The sequence below is a fragment of the Chiroxiphia lanceolata genome, chromosome 17, assembly GCF_009829145.1.
Source record: "Chiroxiphia lanceolata isolate bChiLan1 chromosome 17, bChiLan1.pri, whole genome shotgun sequence".
In the NCBI taxonomy this organism is placed as follows: Eukaryota; Metazoa; Chordata; class Aves; order Passeriformes; family Pipridae; genus Chiroxiphia; species Chiroxiphia lanceolata.
Window position 1 is genome coordinate 12,463,103 of NC_045653.1, and position 15,549 is coordinate 12,478,651.

A 15,549-nucleotide genomic window follows, 5' to 3' on the forward strand; every position below is an offset into this window, starting at 1 on the left:
TTTGCAGCCTCCTGCCCTCCCCAGCTTGTCTCTTGCTCTTCCTGTGGACTGTGTTTTGCTGCACCAGTGACCTCCTGATCCCTCTCCTTCCAGCGATCCCATTCCCTGACTGGGAGAAGCCAAGCACAGACCCAACTCCTTGGCTCTGCCAGCAATTGCTATGGCACAGCCACCATTATTGCTCATGGCAAAGTGGAATTTTGCACCAGCAGCCTCTCACCCTGCAGCACCTAAATGTTTTTCCCCTGTGCCCTTTTCTCCCCAAGGCCACAGCTCTCCAGGCAGCAAAGGTGACCGTGGCTCCACAGGCACCAGCCCCCTGTGCCCATTCCTGCCCCTGGCACAGGCTGACACCAGCCAGCTGCTGTTACTCCTTCACAACACAGTGAGGAGCGAGTAACAAGCTGCAAGAGAGCTGGGGGACTTCAGGCATCTGGGGCCAGGCTGGGCATTGCCAGTGCTGGGAGCTGCTTTCCCACCAGAGAGGCAGAGCCAAGTCCCAGGGGCAGTCAGCACCCTGCTTTGGGAACCCCCGAGTGCTAGGCTGGAAACCCAGGCCGGTGTCAAGGATGGCAGCCCACCCAGCCACCCCCAGTTCAGAGCAACCCCAGCTCACCTGGGACCTGGACGTATCCTGCACCCCTCAGGGCCACCGCAGCAGCAACTTCCTCCCAGGCTGGGCAGGAGCTCCCAGGCTGCAGCTTTTAAATGCTCCGAGGCTGCAGCTGCAGGTGATCATGTTGGTGCCCGCCCCCATCCCCATCCCCATCCCAGCCCCACCAGCCCCGTTTTAGCCAAGGCAGTGCCAAAGCCGTGTCCCCTCGCCGTGCCACAGACAGAGAGCACAGAGCCAGAGAGGCTTTGTTTAAAGAGCTTTATTAGCTGCAGCAGGTCTGGTGGTGGCAGGCTGGGCGGCACGGGCGGGGGGCAGCAGGGCAGCAGTGCCTGGCACCCGGGCAGGGAGGCTCGGGATCCCCCTGTCCCTCCCCACAGCTCTGTCCCCAGTGGCAGTGGACACCCGAGGGGACACTGGGGACAGGCTCTGCCATTTGCACTGCGACACAGGAGCCCGTGAGCCAGACCCTGGCCAGGGCAACGTGGTGCCGTGACGTGGGAGGGATGCTCAGCTGGCAGGAGGGGCCGAGAGCCTCGCCGACACGGGCAGCAGGATTGGGGGAGCTCGGGCAGGGCTGGCAGATGAGCCCCACTCCTCCATCAAATGCAAAGGGCAGGAGGAGTGATGGATGCAAGGGGCCAGCTCCGATGGCACAGCTCCCTGGGCACACACGGAGCACGGGCAGCTGCCTGGCTGAACGATTCACGAGTGTGCCAGGAGCATGCCAGGAGTGTGCCATGCCGTCCTTCCTCTGCTGAGCTCAGGCCTTGACGTGCTGGGGGGCTTTGGGGCAGGCAGGGGCGGGGCAGGGCAGGGCGATACACGCGGGCTGTAGGATGGAGGCTGGAACTTAGATAAGCACTATGGGGCTGGAACAGAGCAACTAAACAGGGCAACCTACAGGAAAAGGCGGCTGGTTCTGCGAAGCACGAGGGAGGGCAGGGAAGGTACCGTGGGCAGGGGGGTCTCCACTGTGGGTGCTTGGGCGCAGCACAGCCCGTGGCACTGCGGTGGCATCGAGCAGCAGGTGCCTGCCCACAGAAGGCCGTGGGGATGAGGACCAACCACGTGCGGGCACACACCCTGGCCCCGGGCACAGTCCCAGCGATGCGCCCCTGGCACGGACACAGTCCTGCTCCTGCACCAAGCCCTGGCACCACTGCACCACAGGGCTGGGGGGAGAAACCTGCGGCGGCCTGTGGGAGAGGGAGGTGGTGGGGGGTGGTGAACAAGATGGGGCGGTGGGGCCAGTCTCTGGCAGGGGGTGCGGGACCCTCGATGGCTCCGCTGAGTCCAGGGCGGAGGGGGGCTCCGGCGTCCCCCCACACCGCCCACCTACAGCACACAGGACGTGTCTGCCGAGCGCTTCTTCAGCTCCCTCCCGGCTTTGTGGTGGTGGTGGTGGTGGTGTGCGTGGGCTGAGCCCGGCGCGGCGAGCTCTGCCAGCGGGGCCCCCCGCAGCTCGGTGTCCTGGGGGTGCCCCGGGCCCCCCGCTGCCTCCACCCGCAGGTACGCCTTCACCTTGTGGTGCCGTGCCTTGCCGTCGCTGGAGTCGATCACCCGGCACTCGTACGTCCCCTCGTCCTCCAGCTTCACCCGCGACAGCCGCAGCTTGTGGGAGATGTTGCTGCCGACCACCTTCACCACCTGCAGCAGGGCAGATTGTGGGTCAGGTGGTCCCCAGGACTCCCACTGCCCCCCAAACACCCGGCTCAGTGCCACCTCCGACCGTGTGCCACCATTCCACGCCCCAGGCGCGTTCTGGGGAGGACATGGTGCAGGTGGGCGAAGCCGGGCAGTTGGCACAGGGGGGACCCAGCCCCAGCCCAGGCCTGTGTGATGATGGAAGCCCTGGTTCGCACCCGGCCACGCGGGGCTCGGAGATCGATGCGGAACCACGCTGGCTAATTAGCTTTTCTACCAAATTGATTCGCTCTCAGTATTTATCACCCAATGAAATTTAAGACTTACTCACTAGCCAGAGCCGTGGCTGCTCTGGGCTGGGTCAATAAATCAGATTTATAACCCGCCCCGAGGCCCCTGGCTCCGTTCCCTATAATCACACTGGATGGCAAAGGCCATTTTTCTACTCGCCGCTGCATTTGTTAGCTGAGGATTTTATGGTGTTTGGAAACGGGGCCAGAGAGAGGCAAAATCTGCCCCAAATGGCAAAGGAGGCAGCGTGGGGACCAGGACCCCTCAGTGTCCCCACAGCCACACAACATGAGGGCAGCCAGCACATGCAGGTCCATGCACACATCTGCTCACACCTGCACACACATGAGCACACACACACTGCTGTGTTTGGCTGCCCTGCACACCATGGGCTGCTGAGAGGCAGCTGGTGCCACAGCTCACGGCCAGGGCCACCCCAAAGGGCATCTCGGGGCTGCTCAGAGCCCATGTGCAGCCATGAGTCCCAGTCCTGCATCGTCAGGAGTGGGGGTCTGAACAGGACAAGGCAAGGGGCAGGAGCTGCCAGGTCCCGGTGAGAGCGTGCCCAGATGCTGAGGCTGTCATGGGAAAGGAGCTTCAAAAAAATCTCTTTGTTGGGAGAGCCAGAAGTCACTGAAATTAATGGCTGGGAAATTTAGAACTAATAAAATAAAACCCCAATTTGCTGGTGCCGCCAGTGGCCACGGAGCCACTGCCCAACAGGTCACTGATCCTCAGGAGGGAGGATTTTATGATCATCCATAATTCTTGTGGCTCCACCAGCACAGACAGAGCAGCAACGGCCCTCACTGACCATGGGAACAGGGCAGAGCCCCTGGCATGGCCAGGGTGGGCAGATGTGCTGTGCCCAGACCCAGCTCAGCCCTGTGCCGTGCAGGGAAAAAAAAAAAACCCAAACTCGTCGTGTTTCCCTTCTCCTCATCCCCACAAAGTGCGGGAGCTCCAGGCAGAGGCAGTGCCTCCAGCACCAGGTGTGTTTGGTGGATAACAAACGGCCAAGGGATTCCTGGCATGGTGGCTCCTGAGTGGGATTTACATCACCCCTCACTGTTTGGTGCTGCTGCTTGTTCCCAGTCACCCGCTGCCATGGCAGTACCACAAGTGCCATCAGAACCACATGTGTTCATTTACCTCCTCCATTCCGTAAACACTTCATGATCAAGGACATTCGAAATAACAACAAACAAAAGAGGTTTGAAGCTCCAGCCTCTCCCTGCTGGCTGGATCTGGAGGAGGCAGCAGAGGCGTTGCACCTCTAGCAGTTCAAAATAAATCCCAGTTACACCCGCACACACATCGATTCCATCCCGGTGTGCAATTAACTGCCTAATTGTGCTGAGATGAGGGGGAGTGTTCACCCCAGGATGGCTCCATGCACCTGCCTTTGCCCCTCCTGCCCCGGGAGCAGGGTTGGTTTGGGACATGGGGAGCAGCACTCTGAGCCTGCAGACAGGGTCTGACAGAGCCTGGCAGAGCCCAGGCTCTGGATGCTCCAGCAGCAGCCCTGGAACTTTGCTGTTTGTGGGGCAGCAAGCCACAGCACCCCGGTAAGGGACACATCCTTGAGGAACCTACTGAGGTCTGGATATGGATTGTGGGCATGAATTGATCAAAGGGGATGTGGCCCCTGGAGGGGGATTTGTTGCCAGCAAGAGAATCACGTGCTGATCCCTGCAGATGGGCATTGAGAGGTGATGCCTTCCCTTGGGAAAGGTTCTGGCACTGTATTCCTTATAAAAGACTCTTGGTCATTTCCTGGGGATGGGGGACTAATCCTGGGCACCTGAACAGCCTCATCTGCCCTTGCTTGCTCAGCAAGGGAAAAATGGAATAGCCAGGAGAGGCTGGCAGGGAAGGGGTGATGGTGGGAAACACCTTCCGACACTGCTCTGTGCCTGTGGCACCCCCAAACACAAAGCCCCCCGAGACAGGGAGAGCCAGATGCTGGACAGTGGAAGGCCAAGAGTGTTGTATTTAACTGATTAGTGTCTCCTCATTCTGCTCACATGAGCCTAAATGGCTTTGGGATGCTAATCCGCTGAGCCAATTGGATTATTTTATCCCTGGCATTAATGTGTCACTCAGATACCGGACGGGGCTCCGGGTTCAGGCTGTGCCAATTGGTGCCAAGGAGAGTAGGTCACCCCCAGCACCAAGCCAGGGCAGACCCAGCCCTCCCACCCCGGTGTTCCCAGCCTGTGGCACGGCAGCACCGGTGGGATGAGCAGAACATCCCAGTGAGCCCTCAAGTGCAGCCCCCCAAGAACCATCACCCAAACTCACGCTGATTTTGGTCGCGTCCTTCCCGGGCTCCTCTGGTGGTGATGATTTCAGCTGTGGGAGGAGCAGCATGGGGGGAGACCAGAAAGGGAAGAGAAATGGTCAGCTCAGCTGGGAGTGGGTGGGAGGCCACCAGACCCCTTCCCACCCCCAGGGTGGCTGCCCCAGGCAAGGAGGAAGAGGGAGAAGGGAAAAGGGGCTGCTCAGCCCCAGCATAGCCAGGCACCCAGGGCAGATGGAGGCACACCAGGCACCCGGGATGGAGGAACCGGCAGCACCACAGCGGCCAGGGGGCATGGGGTGCTCACCCACAGGTCCCCGGCATCTCGGCTCCATCATCCAGGACTGGAGATGGAGCCCCCACTGCTGTGGCATCACCACTGCAGCAGTGCCCCCCATCCCTGGAACCCTGTCCCTCTCACTGCCAGCACCTGCCCCCATTCCTACCAATAATCCCCTTTGGCAGCCACTGGCTGGGCATTCCCAGTGCCCCCACCACCCTTGGCCCCGCCACCCTTGGCTCCTGGCAATGCTCCTCTTGGCAGCGCTGCCCCAAGGCTTCTCAATTTATGGCAACACCAGCGGCAGCTCTGCCAAAGACAGGACAATAAAGGCTCATTAAAATCCCCAAAGCCGCTTCCCATTCTTTGGCCCTTATCTCTGTGTGAACAGAGAGAGAAATAAAGAGACGGCTGTTTGCCGGACCAATACACAGGGAAACAGGGAAAAAAGGGAGGGACGGAGGGTGCAGGGCCAGGAAGGATGAGCAGGTGATGAGGCAGGCGAAGGCACAAGCACAAAAACAAAGATTCTACCTCAGACTGGTCACGGGGATGGGCCAGGCGGCCCCTCAGCTGGGAAGGGCAGCCAGGACAGCCCAGCCCCGCGGGCCTCAGAGCACCTCAGTGCAGAGGGATGCCGTGCAGTGCAGAATCCTGCACCAAGGGAACCCCCAGGCTTCCCTCTGTCAGTGCAGAGAGGGGTGAGACCCTGCTCTGCAGGTCCGGTCAGCACTGGGAATGCTGCTGCGGTATGGGGTCCCCCACCAAACCCAACAGTGGCTGCAAGCAAAGCCCCTTCCCCTGGGTGAAGCAGGGAAGGGCTCTGCCTTTCTGTGCTGCTACGGAGGGGGAGAACGAGGGGCATTACCTGGCTGGAAGCCCACGTCTGTTTGTCCGTCCAGTCCTTGTGGTTGCGGACGTACCACCACTGGATCTCAAGGGAGTAGGAGGGGGAGCCGGTGCCGCGGAAGGAACACGCCATCTCCACGTCCTCACCCGCCTGCGCCGTCATGTCGTGGGGGGTCTCGGTGAAGAGGGCTGCAGGAGACAGAGCGAGGGCTGCAGGAGACAGAGCAAGGGCTGCAGGTTCCTGCAGGGGCACACCACCCTCCCGGCAAAGGACAATGCCTCCAGCCATGTGAGCGAGGTCTCCAGGAGTGCCTGCATCCTTCCCCAGCCAAACAGACCCCGTCCCCTCAGCAGAGCAGACAGGTCCCTGTCATCCGCAGCTTCCCCTTGCCCGCACCGGTGACCCGTCCCCAACCCCAGCAGAACCACCTGGCCCACCCAGCCCCTGGCACTTCCCAAAGAGCAGTGGGAGGAAAGGGAGGAAGCAGGAGCCTGCGGCCCCCCACTACCACAGGACCCCTGCCTGGTGCCTCTGCCCCAGAGTGAGTGCAAGACCCCCCGCACCTCCAAGGTATAATAAATAAATGAAGCAAAAATTGCATCTCTCTCAGATCAGGGCACAAATGAAAAACAAATCCTCAGTTAATGCAGCCCCAAACAGGCTCCCACATGCCATATGGTTTGCTTTCCTCACTCAAAACAAATATTGTTCGGAGATGTAATTAGAATTCTTTTCATCTCCTCCGGAGAGATTGTTGTTCCTCCGTACAGACGGCCCCGGTGTGCCAGGCTCCGCCAAACGCTGCTGCCACGTTCTCTGATGGCTCCTGCATGGCACAGCACCGGGACAGGGCTGCCAGCCCCCTGCATGGCACAGCACCGGGACAGGGCTGCCAGCCCCCTGCATGACCCATCACTGTTGTGGCTGCAGAGGCTGCCCTGTGACTCCCCTCCTCACCCACCACCTCATGCCGCCGGCGCTGCCGGCTCACAGCCACTGTGAGGTCCCATTGGTGCCACCAGAGCCCCCTGGGACACACAGCCTGTCAGGAGCAGTGCTCTCACCAGCCCTGATCCCTCTGAAAACCAATTATTATCAGCCCAGATGAAAAGCTAATACCTCTAATATCTCCCCGTCCCTCTGGACGCGTGGAAATCCCATCCACTTATCGCTTTCCTTTAATCCATCTCAGCAGGGAACTGAGGAAAATACCCAACACCAGGATTTACCAAGGCCGGGTCTCCTGGTGGGGTTCCCAGTGCTGCTCCCACACCCCGTTTGCCCAGGACCTGGCATCAGCAGCCATTTGGGTTCTGTGTCGGTGAGTGGAGGGAGCCGCTGGCAAAGGAACAGCTCCAGGGGCCAAGGGCTGTGGCAGGAGCAGGAGGGTATCCTTGGCACAGGGCAAAGGCTTCCTCTGTGCTCCCACCATGGTGGTGCTGAGGCTGTTGTGTCCAGCTGTTAACCAGCACTTGCCCACTCATTCCCTGGCCACAGCCAGGATCAGGCCCTTTCCCCACAGGATTCCTGCTGGAAGAAGTGAAGGCCAAAGGCAGTGGGTCCAGCAGAGGCTGTGTCAGCCCCCCAGGCCCAACAGTTCCAGCAGTAGAGAGGCAGGGTGATGACCTGAGGGCTCCAGCCAGGTCCAAATTGTTCTAAACACGATTAAAATCTGGTCCCACAGACAGGAATTCAGCAGAGGAGTGGAGAAAAGGTTGGATTGAATCAAGCACATTCTTTCTTTCTGATTGTAGTTGGGAAGCATATGTATTAATTAACCCCAGGGCTCAGCCACCTTCAAGTGCATCCAGAGGAGGGCAGGTCCCATGGATGGATGACCAGGGTCATCACCTTTGCTGGGGACAAATGTCTCCCAAGTGTGTCCTACAGCAGCATCGTGTGCCCTTCCCAGTGGATGCCACGGACCCCAGATGCCTGGACAGAGGTGATGGGGTGAGGACAGGACTTGATGCACTGCCCAGCGCAGCTCTGCACTTCCATGAGGACATGGGCAGAGGGGATAAGGATCCCACCAGGCAGTCCCCAGCCACGAGTAGGCCCATGGCTGGGCGTAGACCCTGCACCACGGCAGCCAGGCTGCCTGGACCCTGCTCCCACCAGCAGCGGACAAGTCACCAACGCTGGCCAGTGCCTCAGCCCCTCCAGCACCTCAGCCCCCTGCCCACCCAGGCCCCTCTGTCACACAGCACAATCCCTCTCCTCCCACTGACATTGTTGCAGTGTCCTGGTGGCAAGAGGGAGGGGGCCGTTGGGGGCCGTTGCTCCGCATGTTTTATGGCCTGCTACCTGTCATAAACTGAGCACACCAGGATCGATAAATCTTCCAGGAAACAAAAATCAGGGGAAATAAAATGAACTCAATGGGGAAACACAGATAAACGGAATTGAAAACGCCTGCTGGGACAGCTTGGTGCTCTCGTAAACCAGAGACACACAGGCTGTGTGCTCCCTCCCTGTGGCAGCACCATCCCTCACCCGGCCCCGCTCCACACAGAGGGAGTCTGTGGGCAGCAGGGATGGGGCAGCCCCCACCTCCCCTGTGCTGGGGAAAGGGCAGGTCGTGCATCACCCTGAGTACCTGGAAATGACCCACAGACCCCAGTTCCCATGGCCCCCCCACCACAGCCCCCACAAGGTACCAAAGACACCCACGGCTGGAGCAGCACCATGGGCACACACTCGGGCTAATGTTTGTGCAAACATGTACTGGAGGGCAATTAAAAATGCATTGGACGTTTGCAAATGCCTGTTAATCACCCAGTCAGCATAGGCGCCTCGTCTGGGAGGGATTTTTCCCCTAAGCCATGGCAGTGCCAGGTAGTTGGAAGCCTCTTTCTCTGCCCAACAGAGCTGGAGCCCCTCACCAGAGCCACAGCTGGGCTGGTAGGGTGGCACATGCTGGGCAAACAGTGGGGCTGGGGTCTTACTCTGTCCCATGCTGGGCACGGACAGAGGCTGGAGGAGCTGAGGAGCCCCTCTGCACCCACTCCTGCCCACTGGCATGTCCATCCAAACCCTGCCCTGTATCCCTGGCACAGGGCCAGCTCTGACCTGCTCGGTTTGAGCTGCACCACTGCAGGAAAAACAAACGTACCTGACAGCATCCACCACTGCTGGCACCCTCCTCAGGCACCCACAACCCCTCCAGCACCTTGCCCTCCCCAGGCATCCCTGACCCGTGTGGCTGATGGAGCGACAGCCCGACTGCAGCAGCACCGTGTCCTGCTGGCAGCAAAGGCACCCGAGGCACATCCCGGCACACACACTGAGCAGGGACCCAGAAGGGGACGGATCCTCTTGGGTGCCACAGGACCCCCCACCCATTGTTGTGGGCTGCCTGAGCAGGACACACCCCGGGACGCTGGAAGGTACAGAAGGCACCCTCCAGATGGATCCAGGAGCAGAGGCCTGGGCGCTACCCCAGTGCACTGGCCGTGTGACCCACACTGTCCCCACCGCGGGGACACCGGGTCTGCTGCGCAAGTCGGGCTAGAGCCTCCCTCCCCTTCCCACCACCGCTAACAGCTGTGGATGCCTCTCCTCCTGACAAGCCTGCGAGCAGGGATGCTGACCCCAGGGCACCGAAAACACATCACGGTGCAAACCGCTGCAGAAACACGGCGTGACGGCGGCACTGGTGAGAGAGGGCAGGTGGCGCTGGCTCCGGCCGCTGAGCCGGGCAGAGGGCTCGGGTGGCGAGCGCTGCTCCCCTCAAGAGCCATCTCCCTTCCCACGAGACACGTCAGGCTGGAGTGTTGTGGCCGTGGTTGAGGCCGGGAGGCTCCCGCCACACGCTGGGGATGGCAGTGCCATTACTCTGCCCCTACTTACTGTCACATTAGCAGCAGAAGGAGCTCAAATTTGCAGCATGAATTAAAAACAAAAAAATATCCAGCTAATTCAGTGAGACTGTGATCAGTCCAGCACTCACCTCACCGGAAAGGTGGAATTAACCTTGAAACCTGCAGGTATTTCCAGCAGTGCCCCATCGTGTTTGGATGCTCCAGCTCCTGCCCCCAGTAGGTCCTGCTGCCCTAATGTTTAACTGCCACAGGGAGAGATGCCAGTGGTGAGTCCCCCCAGCCTGGCCCCGGGTACACAAAGCTTTACCCAGGCAAGGGGACTCACTGCTCCTGGCTGGCTCCTGGGGAGTCGCAGTTCTCAGACAATTCCCTCCCAAGGGGCACAAGGAAGAGCTGTTATTTGATAGCATAAGTACCAAAGCCCTAAAATGGCCCTTTTTGATAGCTCCCAGTGGGACCCCAGCAGCATGTGCAGCCATCGTGCAGCCACCACTCGCTCTGGTGCTGCTCTCTGCCAGTGGATGGTTCCCAGCAGGCAGGAGCTGGGATGGGGCAGACAGGAGCTTTGCTCTGCTCAAGATCAGCCCCCTGGTGTCACACCCAGCACCCAAAACATGAGCCACTGGCACTGGCAGCCACTGCTGAGAGCTGCCCACACCACACACGGTGCTGATACCATCCCACAGAGCTGGCAGTGCTCCGTGCTCACGGACACGGCCCCCTCCTGCCCAGCTCTGCCGGGTCCATCACTGGTGGGCTCATCCCAGCCCAGCTCCACACGGAGCACATGCTACAAGGCACCAATTCACCCAACACAACCGAGCTCAGCTGACATCCCTGGTGCCCAGTTGGGCACCCACTGCAGACGGAGCTGTAGGGAGCGGGCAGCCAGGCAGGAAAGAAGCCTGCAGGAGGGGAAGTGGCCGTGGAGAAAAGGAGCTCAGAGAGAGCCAGAGCCATCAGCAATGGGGCCAGGAAGGGCTGTCTGTCCCGAGGCTCATGAGTCCCACTCAGTGAACCAAAATCCCAGAGGAGCTATGAAGGGAAGAGCACTCACCAGGTCCCCGCCTGGGTGCCTGCCCGGCCTCTGATGAAGAGGGGAACAGTGGAGACCATCCAGCTCCCTGGACCCTTCCAGGTCCTTGCTCCAGCCCTGCCGTGCTGCCCACGGCTCCCAGACCGTGCACAGCTGTGCCAGCTGCTGGTTTGATTCTCGCCTCGCTCACGGGGAACGTTATGATTAAAATTAGCTGTCACTGTCCTAACGTAATAATTCCCAGTGTCTGGCCCGTCGTCTGTCAGCCGCTTCAAGGGAAGAGAAAGCCCAGACGTTTGATGAGGAGAGGTGTCAGATGTAATTGCGTTGAATGACTGCACGAACAGTAGCAGGAAAAACACATCGGGTGGAGAATTCCCATCAGGAAGTGTGAAAAAATCCGGCAGAATGCAAAGTGTTTATGAAAGTAATTGATAGAATAATCACCGGGGTGTGCAAGAACGGAGCAGGGCAGCGCCCTGGGGAGCCGGGGCCCCGCTCCCTCCAGCCTCCAGCCGCGGCTCTGCTGACGGTGAGGAGGTACCGCCTGCGCACGATGCCGGGAAGGAGACGGGCTTGTACTCCTCACCGCACCTCTCCCCTGCCCCGCTCCGGAGCCAGCAGGCTGGGAAGGCGGCTGGAGCTTCCCAGCCAGCGCGTGTGAAAGCCGATGGCAGCAGCCCAGCGTGCACAGGCTGCAATGGGGGGCATGAATAATTGAAGGCGCCAGCCTGAGGAGAGGAGAGAGGGGGGAGAGGCAGCGCTGTGGGTAGGGGAGGGATGGCGGGAGGGATCCTGCGGCTCAGGCGCTCTCCCAGGGCAGATGGAGCCCTTCCTGGCTCTATCCTTGCCCAAGGCAGAGCCTTTGCTGTGCGGGCAGGGAGAGGACTTTATCCGACTGTGACTTTTCCCTCCCCACAGCCCTGGCTGCCCTGCGAGCAGAGCCTCGCTGACCACTGTGGGGTGGCAGGATGGGGGAGCTGCCCGTGCCCCGGGAGTGCTCACGGTCACTCGGCCATGCCTGCAGAGCACATGCTGCTCCCGGTCAATTCCCTCGCTGTGAACAAGTTAAAAGGAAGAGCAAAGCCACTCCCGGGCTGTGCCAGAGCCTCGCGATGCTGTGGAGGCTCCTCCAGGCCGCCAGCCCCGGGCAGAGATGGCAGCGAGCTCCGGGCACTGCCTGCTGCGGGCAAAGCCTGGTAGGACCTGCCCAACCCCACCAGCCACAGCCGAATCCATCCCACCGGCCCTGCCTCCTCTCCCGCTCCACATCCCCGACCTGCCGGACTCTTCACGGTGCGGAGGGAAAGCTGTAGCAGCCTGTAATGAAATGATCAATCTCCGATCTGCTAAACAGCGATTTATACAGGTTTTCAGCACACACGGCTTTTATCAAATTGGTATTCACCTACTGAACACAAATGGCTTATTATACATGACCCACTTATTCACTGCTTTTCAGTATCGTTAATAAAGGTTTCTGTTGTGATTAAGTGAGTTGCTGCAGAACTGCTCGAGTAGCAAGCTGTAATGTGGCTCCAAAGTGCACTCACCCTCCCAGAATATTTCTTCTCCTTGGCTCCCTGCTCCCTCGCAGCGACCATTTCACTATTTATTTGCCTATTGCTGAATTTCTGAGGGGAGCAGTGGCGGCTAATGGAGGCTCTTCACCCACCTCTCCTTCTGGCATGCCAGGCTGGCAGGTCTGGAAACTCTCCCGCAATGATTCCCCCACAATGCAGAGGCTGATCACCCCTTCCCTGGGCAGGCAGGTACCTGCTGGCCCACGCACTGCACGCCGAGGGACACCGCAAACGGCGGGACACCTCACACCTTCCCCCCTGGCACGGCCCGAGGCGTTGCGAGCCTGGAGGCTCCTTGGGGCAGAGAGTGGATCCCTCTGCATGCCGGAGGCTCCGGAGCTGGGCGAGGGGAAGAGCTGGGACCCCGAGCACCCAGCACGCTCCCGTGGTCACTCCTCGGGCTCATATTTCACCCTGCTCGTGTCACTCCAACAGAGAGCGAGGAGGGTCTCGGCAGCCTCCTCCGAGGGGGCTCTGTCCCCTATCCCCTTCTCGGCACCCACAGGGAAACTGCCCCCACGCCAGGACAGGTTCTTCACCGGAGAGTGCAGGATGCCGAACAGGTTCTCCTTCCCCAGCCCCGGTGGGTCCGAGCGGACCCGGCAGCACCGACTCGCGGAGCCACCGCGCACCGGAGCGGGCGGAGGAGCGGGAGGCGGCGGAGCAGCCCCGGTGCCGGGGCGTGGGGCACCGCACGGCGGGGCGGGCGGCGGCAGCGGGCGGCGCACCGGGAGGCACCGGGAGGCTCACGGACACGGGGTGCAGACGGCAGCGGGTGCCGGGAGGCTCACGGACACGGGGTGCGGGCGGTGGCGGCACCGGGAGACTCACGGACACGGGAGGCGGGTGGCGACGGGCACCGGGACGCACCGCGCAGAGCCCCCGACTCGTCAGCGAAGCGGCGGAGGCAGAGGCCGCCCCCCGGGCCCCGGGGACGGGAGCGGCGAAGCCCAGCCCCGGCTCGCCCCGGCCGCCCTCCGCTCCTCGGCGCCGCCGGCGCGACGGACCGCGACGCGGGGCTGCCCGCGGCGGCGGAGCCCGACCGGGACCCCCGAACCCCCGCACCCGTCCCGCTACCCGGGCAGGGACCGCCCCGACCCGCCGCCAGCCCCGCGGGGCACCGAGCCCCGGGAGCGCCCCCCGCGCAGCCGCCCCCCGCCCGAGCCCCGGCCGCCGCCGCCGCCTCACCGCTGCCCGTCGCCGGGGCGTCCCACGGGGGGTGCCGGGAGGCGGCGCCGAGCTGCAGGTAGAGCCCCAGGTAGTGGAAAATCCCCAGGGCCAGGGCCAGGGCGCCCATCTTGCCGCGGGCGCGTCCGTCCCGGGGGCGGCGGCGCCGCCGGGCCGAGCCCTGTCCCCGGGGCTGCGCCGCGGTCCCGGCGCCGCCGCGCTGCGGAGCTCTTCCCTCGCGCGGAGGGCGCCGCGCGCCGAGGCGGTGCCGCGGCTCGCCCGGAGCCTCCCCCGCCCGGCGGAGGGATCCCGGCCCGCGCGCACCCCCCAAGTTTTTTTCCCACGGTTCATTCTTAAACTGCGCGGGGCGGGGCCGCGCCCGCCGCGCCCACGCGGGACCCCCCGGACCCCCGCACTGCGCCGCCGGGACCCCCGGCACCGCTGCGACCTCCTCTGCCCGCCCCGCCAGGACCCCCAGCACCGCCCCGCAGGGACCACCGGCAGCGCCGGCACTCCCCGGCACCGCGGCACCCGCGGGTCCCACCCGGGGAAGGGTGTTTCCCCGCGACCCCCGGCGGCCGTGGGTCCGTTCCCCGCAAGGCGAGACCCTCGGGCACCGCCGGTCTCGGCGGGAGCGGCTTCAGCACCCGGGACAGCGCCCGGCGTTGCACGGGGCTCCGCCCGACCAGCCCGATACGGCGGCACAGCCCGGTGTGGTACGGCCCGGTACGGTACGGCCCGGTACAGCCCAGCCCAGAACGGTCCAGTACATCTCGGCACTGCCCCAGCGTCTGCAGACGCAGTGCCCAGGGTGCGGTGCCCGGCGGGTTCGGTGCCCGGGGCTCCGGCTGCACTGACTGTGGCCGGGGCCCGTCTGGGGGTGGTTTGAGGGGTCTTTAAACGTTAAGGAAAGAGCAAGAGCACGTGTCCCCACGTGTATCCCGCTCCCTGCCCCAGACCGTGCAAGATTTGTCTCGAAATGAAAACCCTGGGGCCGGGGTGGGTGCAGGCTCACACACAGCACAGCGTGGCCGGTGGCAGCAGCCAGGCAGGGATCCCCCACTCCAGAGAGGGCTGGAACAACCACCCTGCTCCTGCCATGAGCAGCATTTCATGGAATGGGCAAGATTCCAATCTCCCTTTGGCTCCACAAATCTCGAGGCCAAACCCCATGACAGCACCAGTCTCTGAACCTCGCAGTGGGTCACAGCCACAGCACCAGCACCTGTGCAGCTCACACACCTCTTCTGAACAGCCTAAAAATGCCCTGAGGGACCCGGTGGTGCCACTTCCCTCCCCTACACACCGGCCCCAGCACTGGGGGAGGCACAGGACAGACATCACTCACACGAGAGCATCTGTGCACGCCAGAGCAATATGAAGGATATTTGCTATCTAGATAAACAGCAAAAATCAGATTCTTTCAGGTGTTTTCTGCCACGAGATGACAGATGTTTGCTACAAAGAGATTCTTTAAATTGGATTTGAAAATACTGACTGTATTTCCTTGCCCTTCCCTCGGCAGGGCTCTGGCAGAAGGAGTGGGGGTGTTCTTCCCATTCCCCCCAGCAAGGCAGGTCCCTGGGCAGGAGCTGAGCTGCCTCATACCAGTGTTACTAATCAATATTTTAAAAAAAAGTTGTACCCACTGCAGCATTTGCTGCATGTCAGAATAAAGCCCAGCTCAGAGCAGAGCATTGATCTCTGCCCAAGTTCATTACTCCCTCTGGAGTTAAAAGCTGAGGAAGGAGGGAAGTGGCAGTGACGGACAAATGGGCGCCATGGCCAGGACTGGATTTGGAGGGTCCTGTAGCCAGTTGGATTCAGAGGATCCGTGACCAGTTGGGTTCAGAGGGTCCCACTCTGGGCTCGTGACAGCAGCAGTGGCAAAGGGCTCCAAACTTCCCGAGGGAAAGCTGCCTGGAGCTGCTGAGCAAACAGGGCTGCCTCGGGAAG

General features: G+C 61.7%; 1 protein-coding gene across 1 annotated transcript; it reads right to left on the minus strand.

Annotated features, from left to right (window-relative positions):
- Positions 1-860: 860 nt before the first annotated feature.
- Positions 861-13,816, minus strand: VSTM2L (V-set and transmembrane domain containing 2 like). Its single transcript, XM_032705237.1, has 4 exons — positions 13,615-13,816; positions 6,002-6,171; positions 4,856-4,906; positions 861-2,263 (listed from the first exon to the last, which is right to left on the minus strand). The coding sequence occupies exons 1-4, from the start codon at positions 13,721-13,723 to the stop codon at positions 1,952-1,954; spliced, it is 642 nt and encodes a 213-aa protein (XP_032561128.1). The 5' UTR covers positions 13,724-13,816; the 3' UTR covers positions 861-1,951.
- Between the last annotated feature and the right edge of the window lie 1,733 nt (positions 13,817-15,549).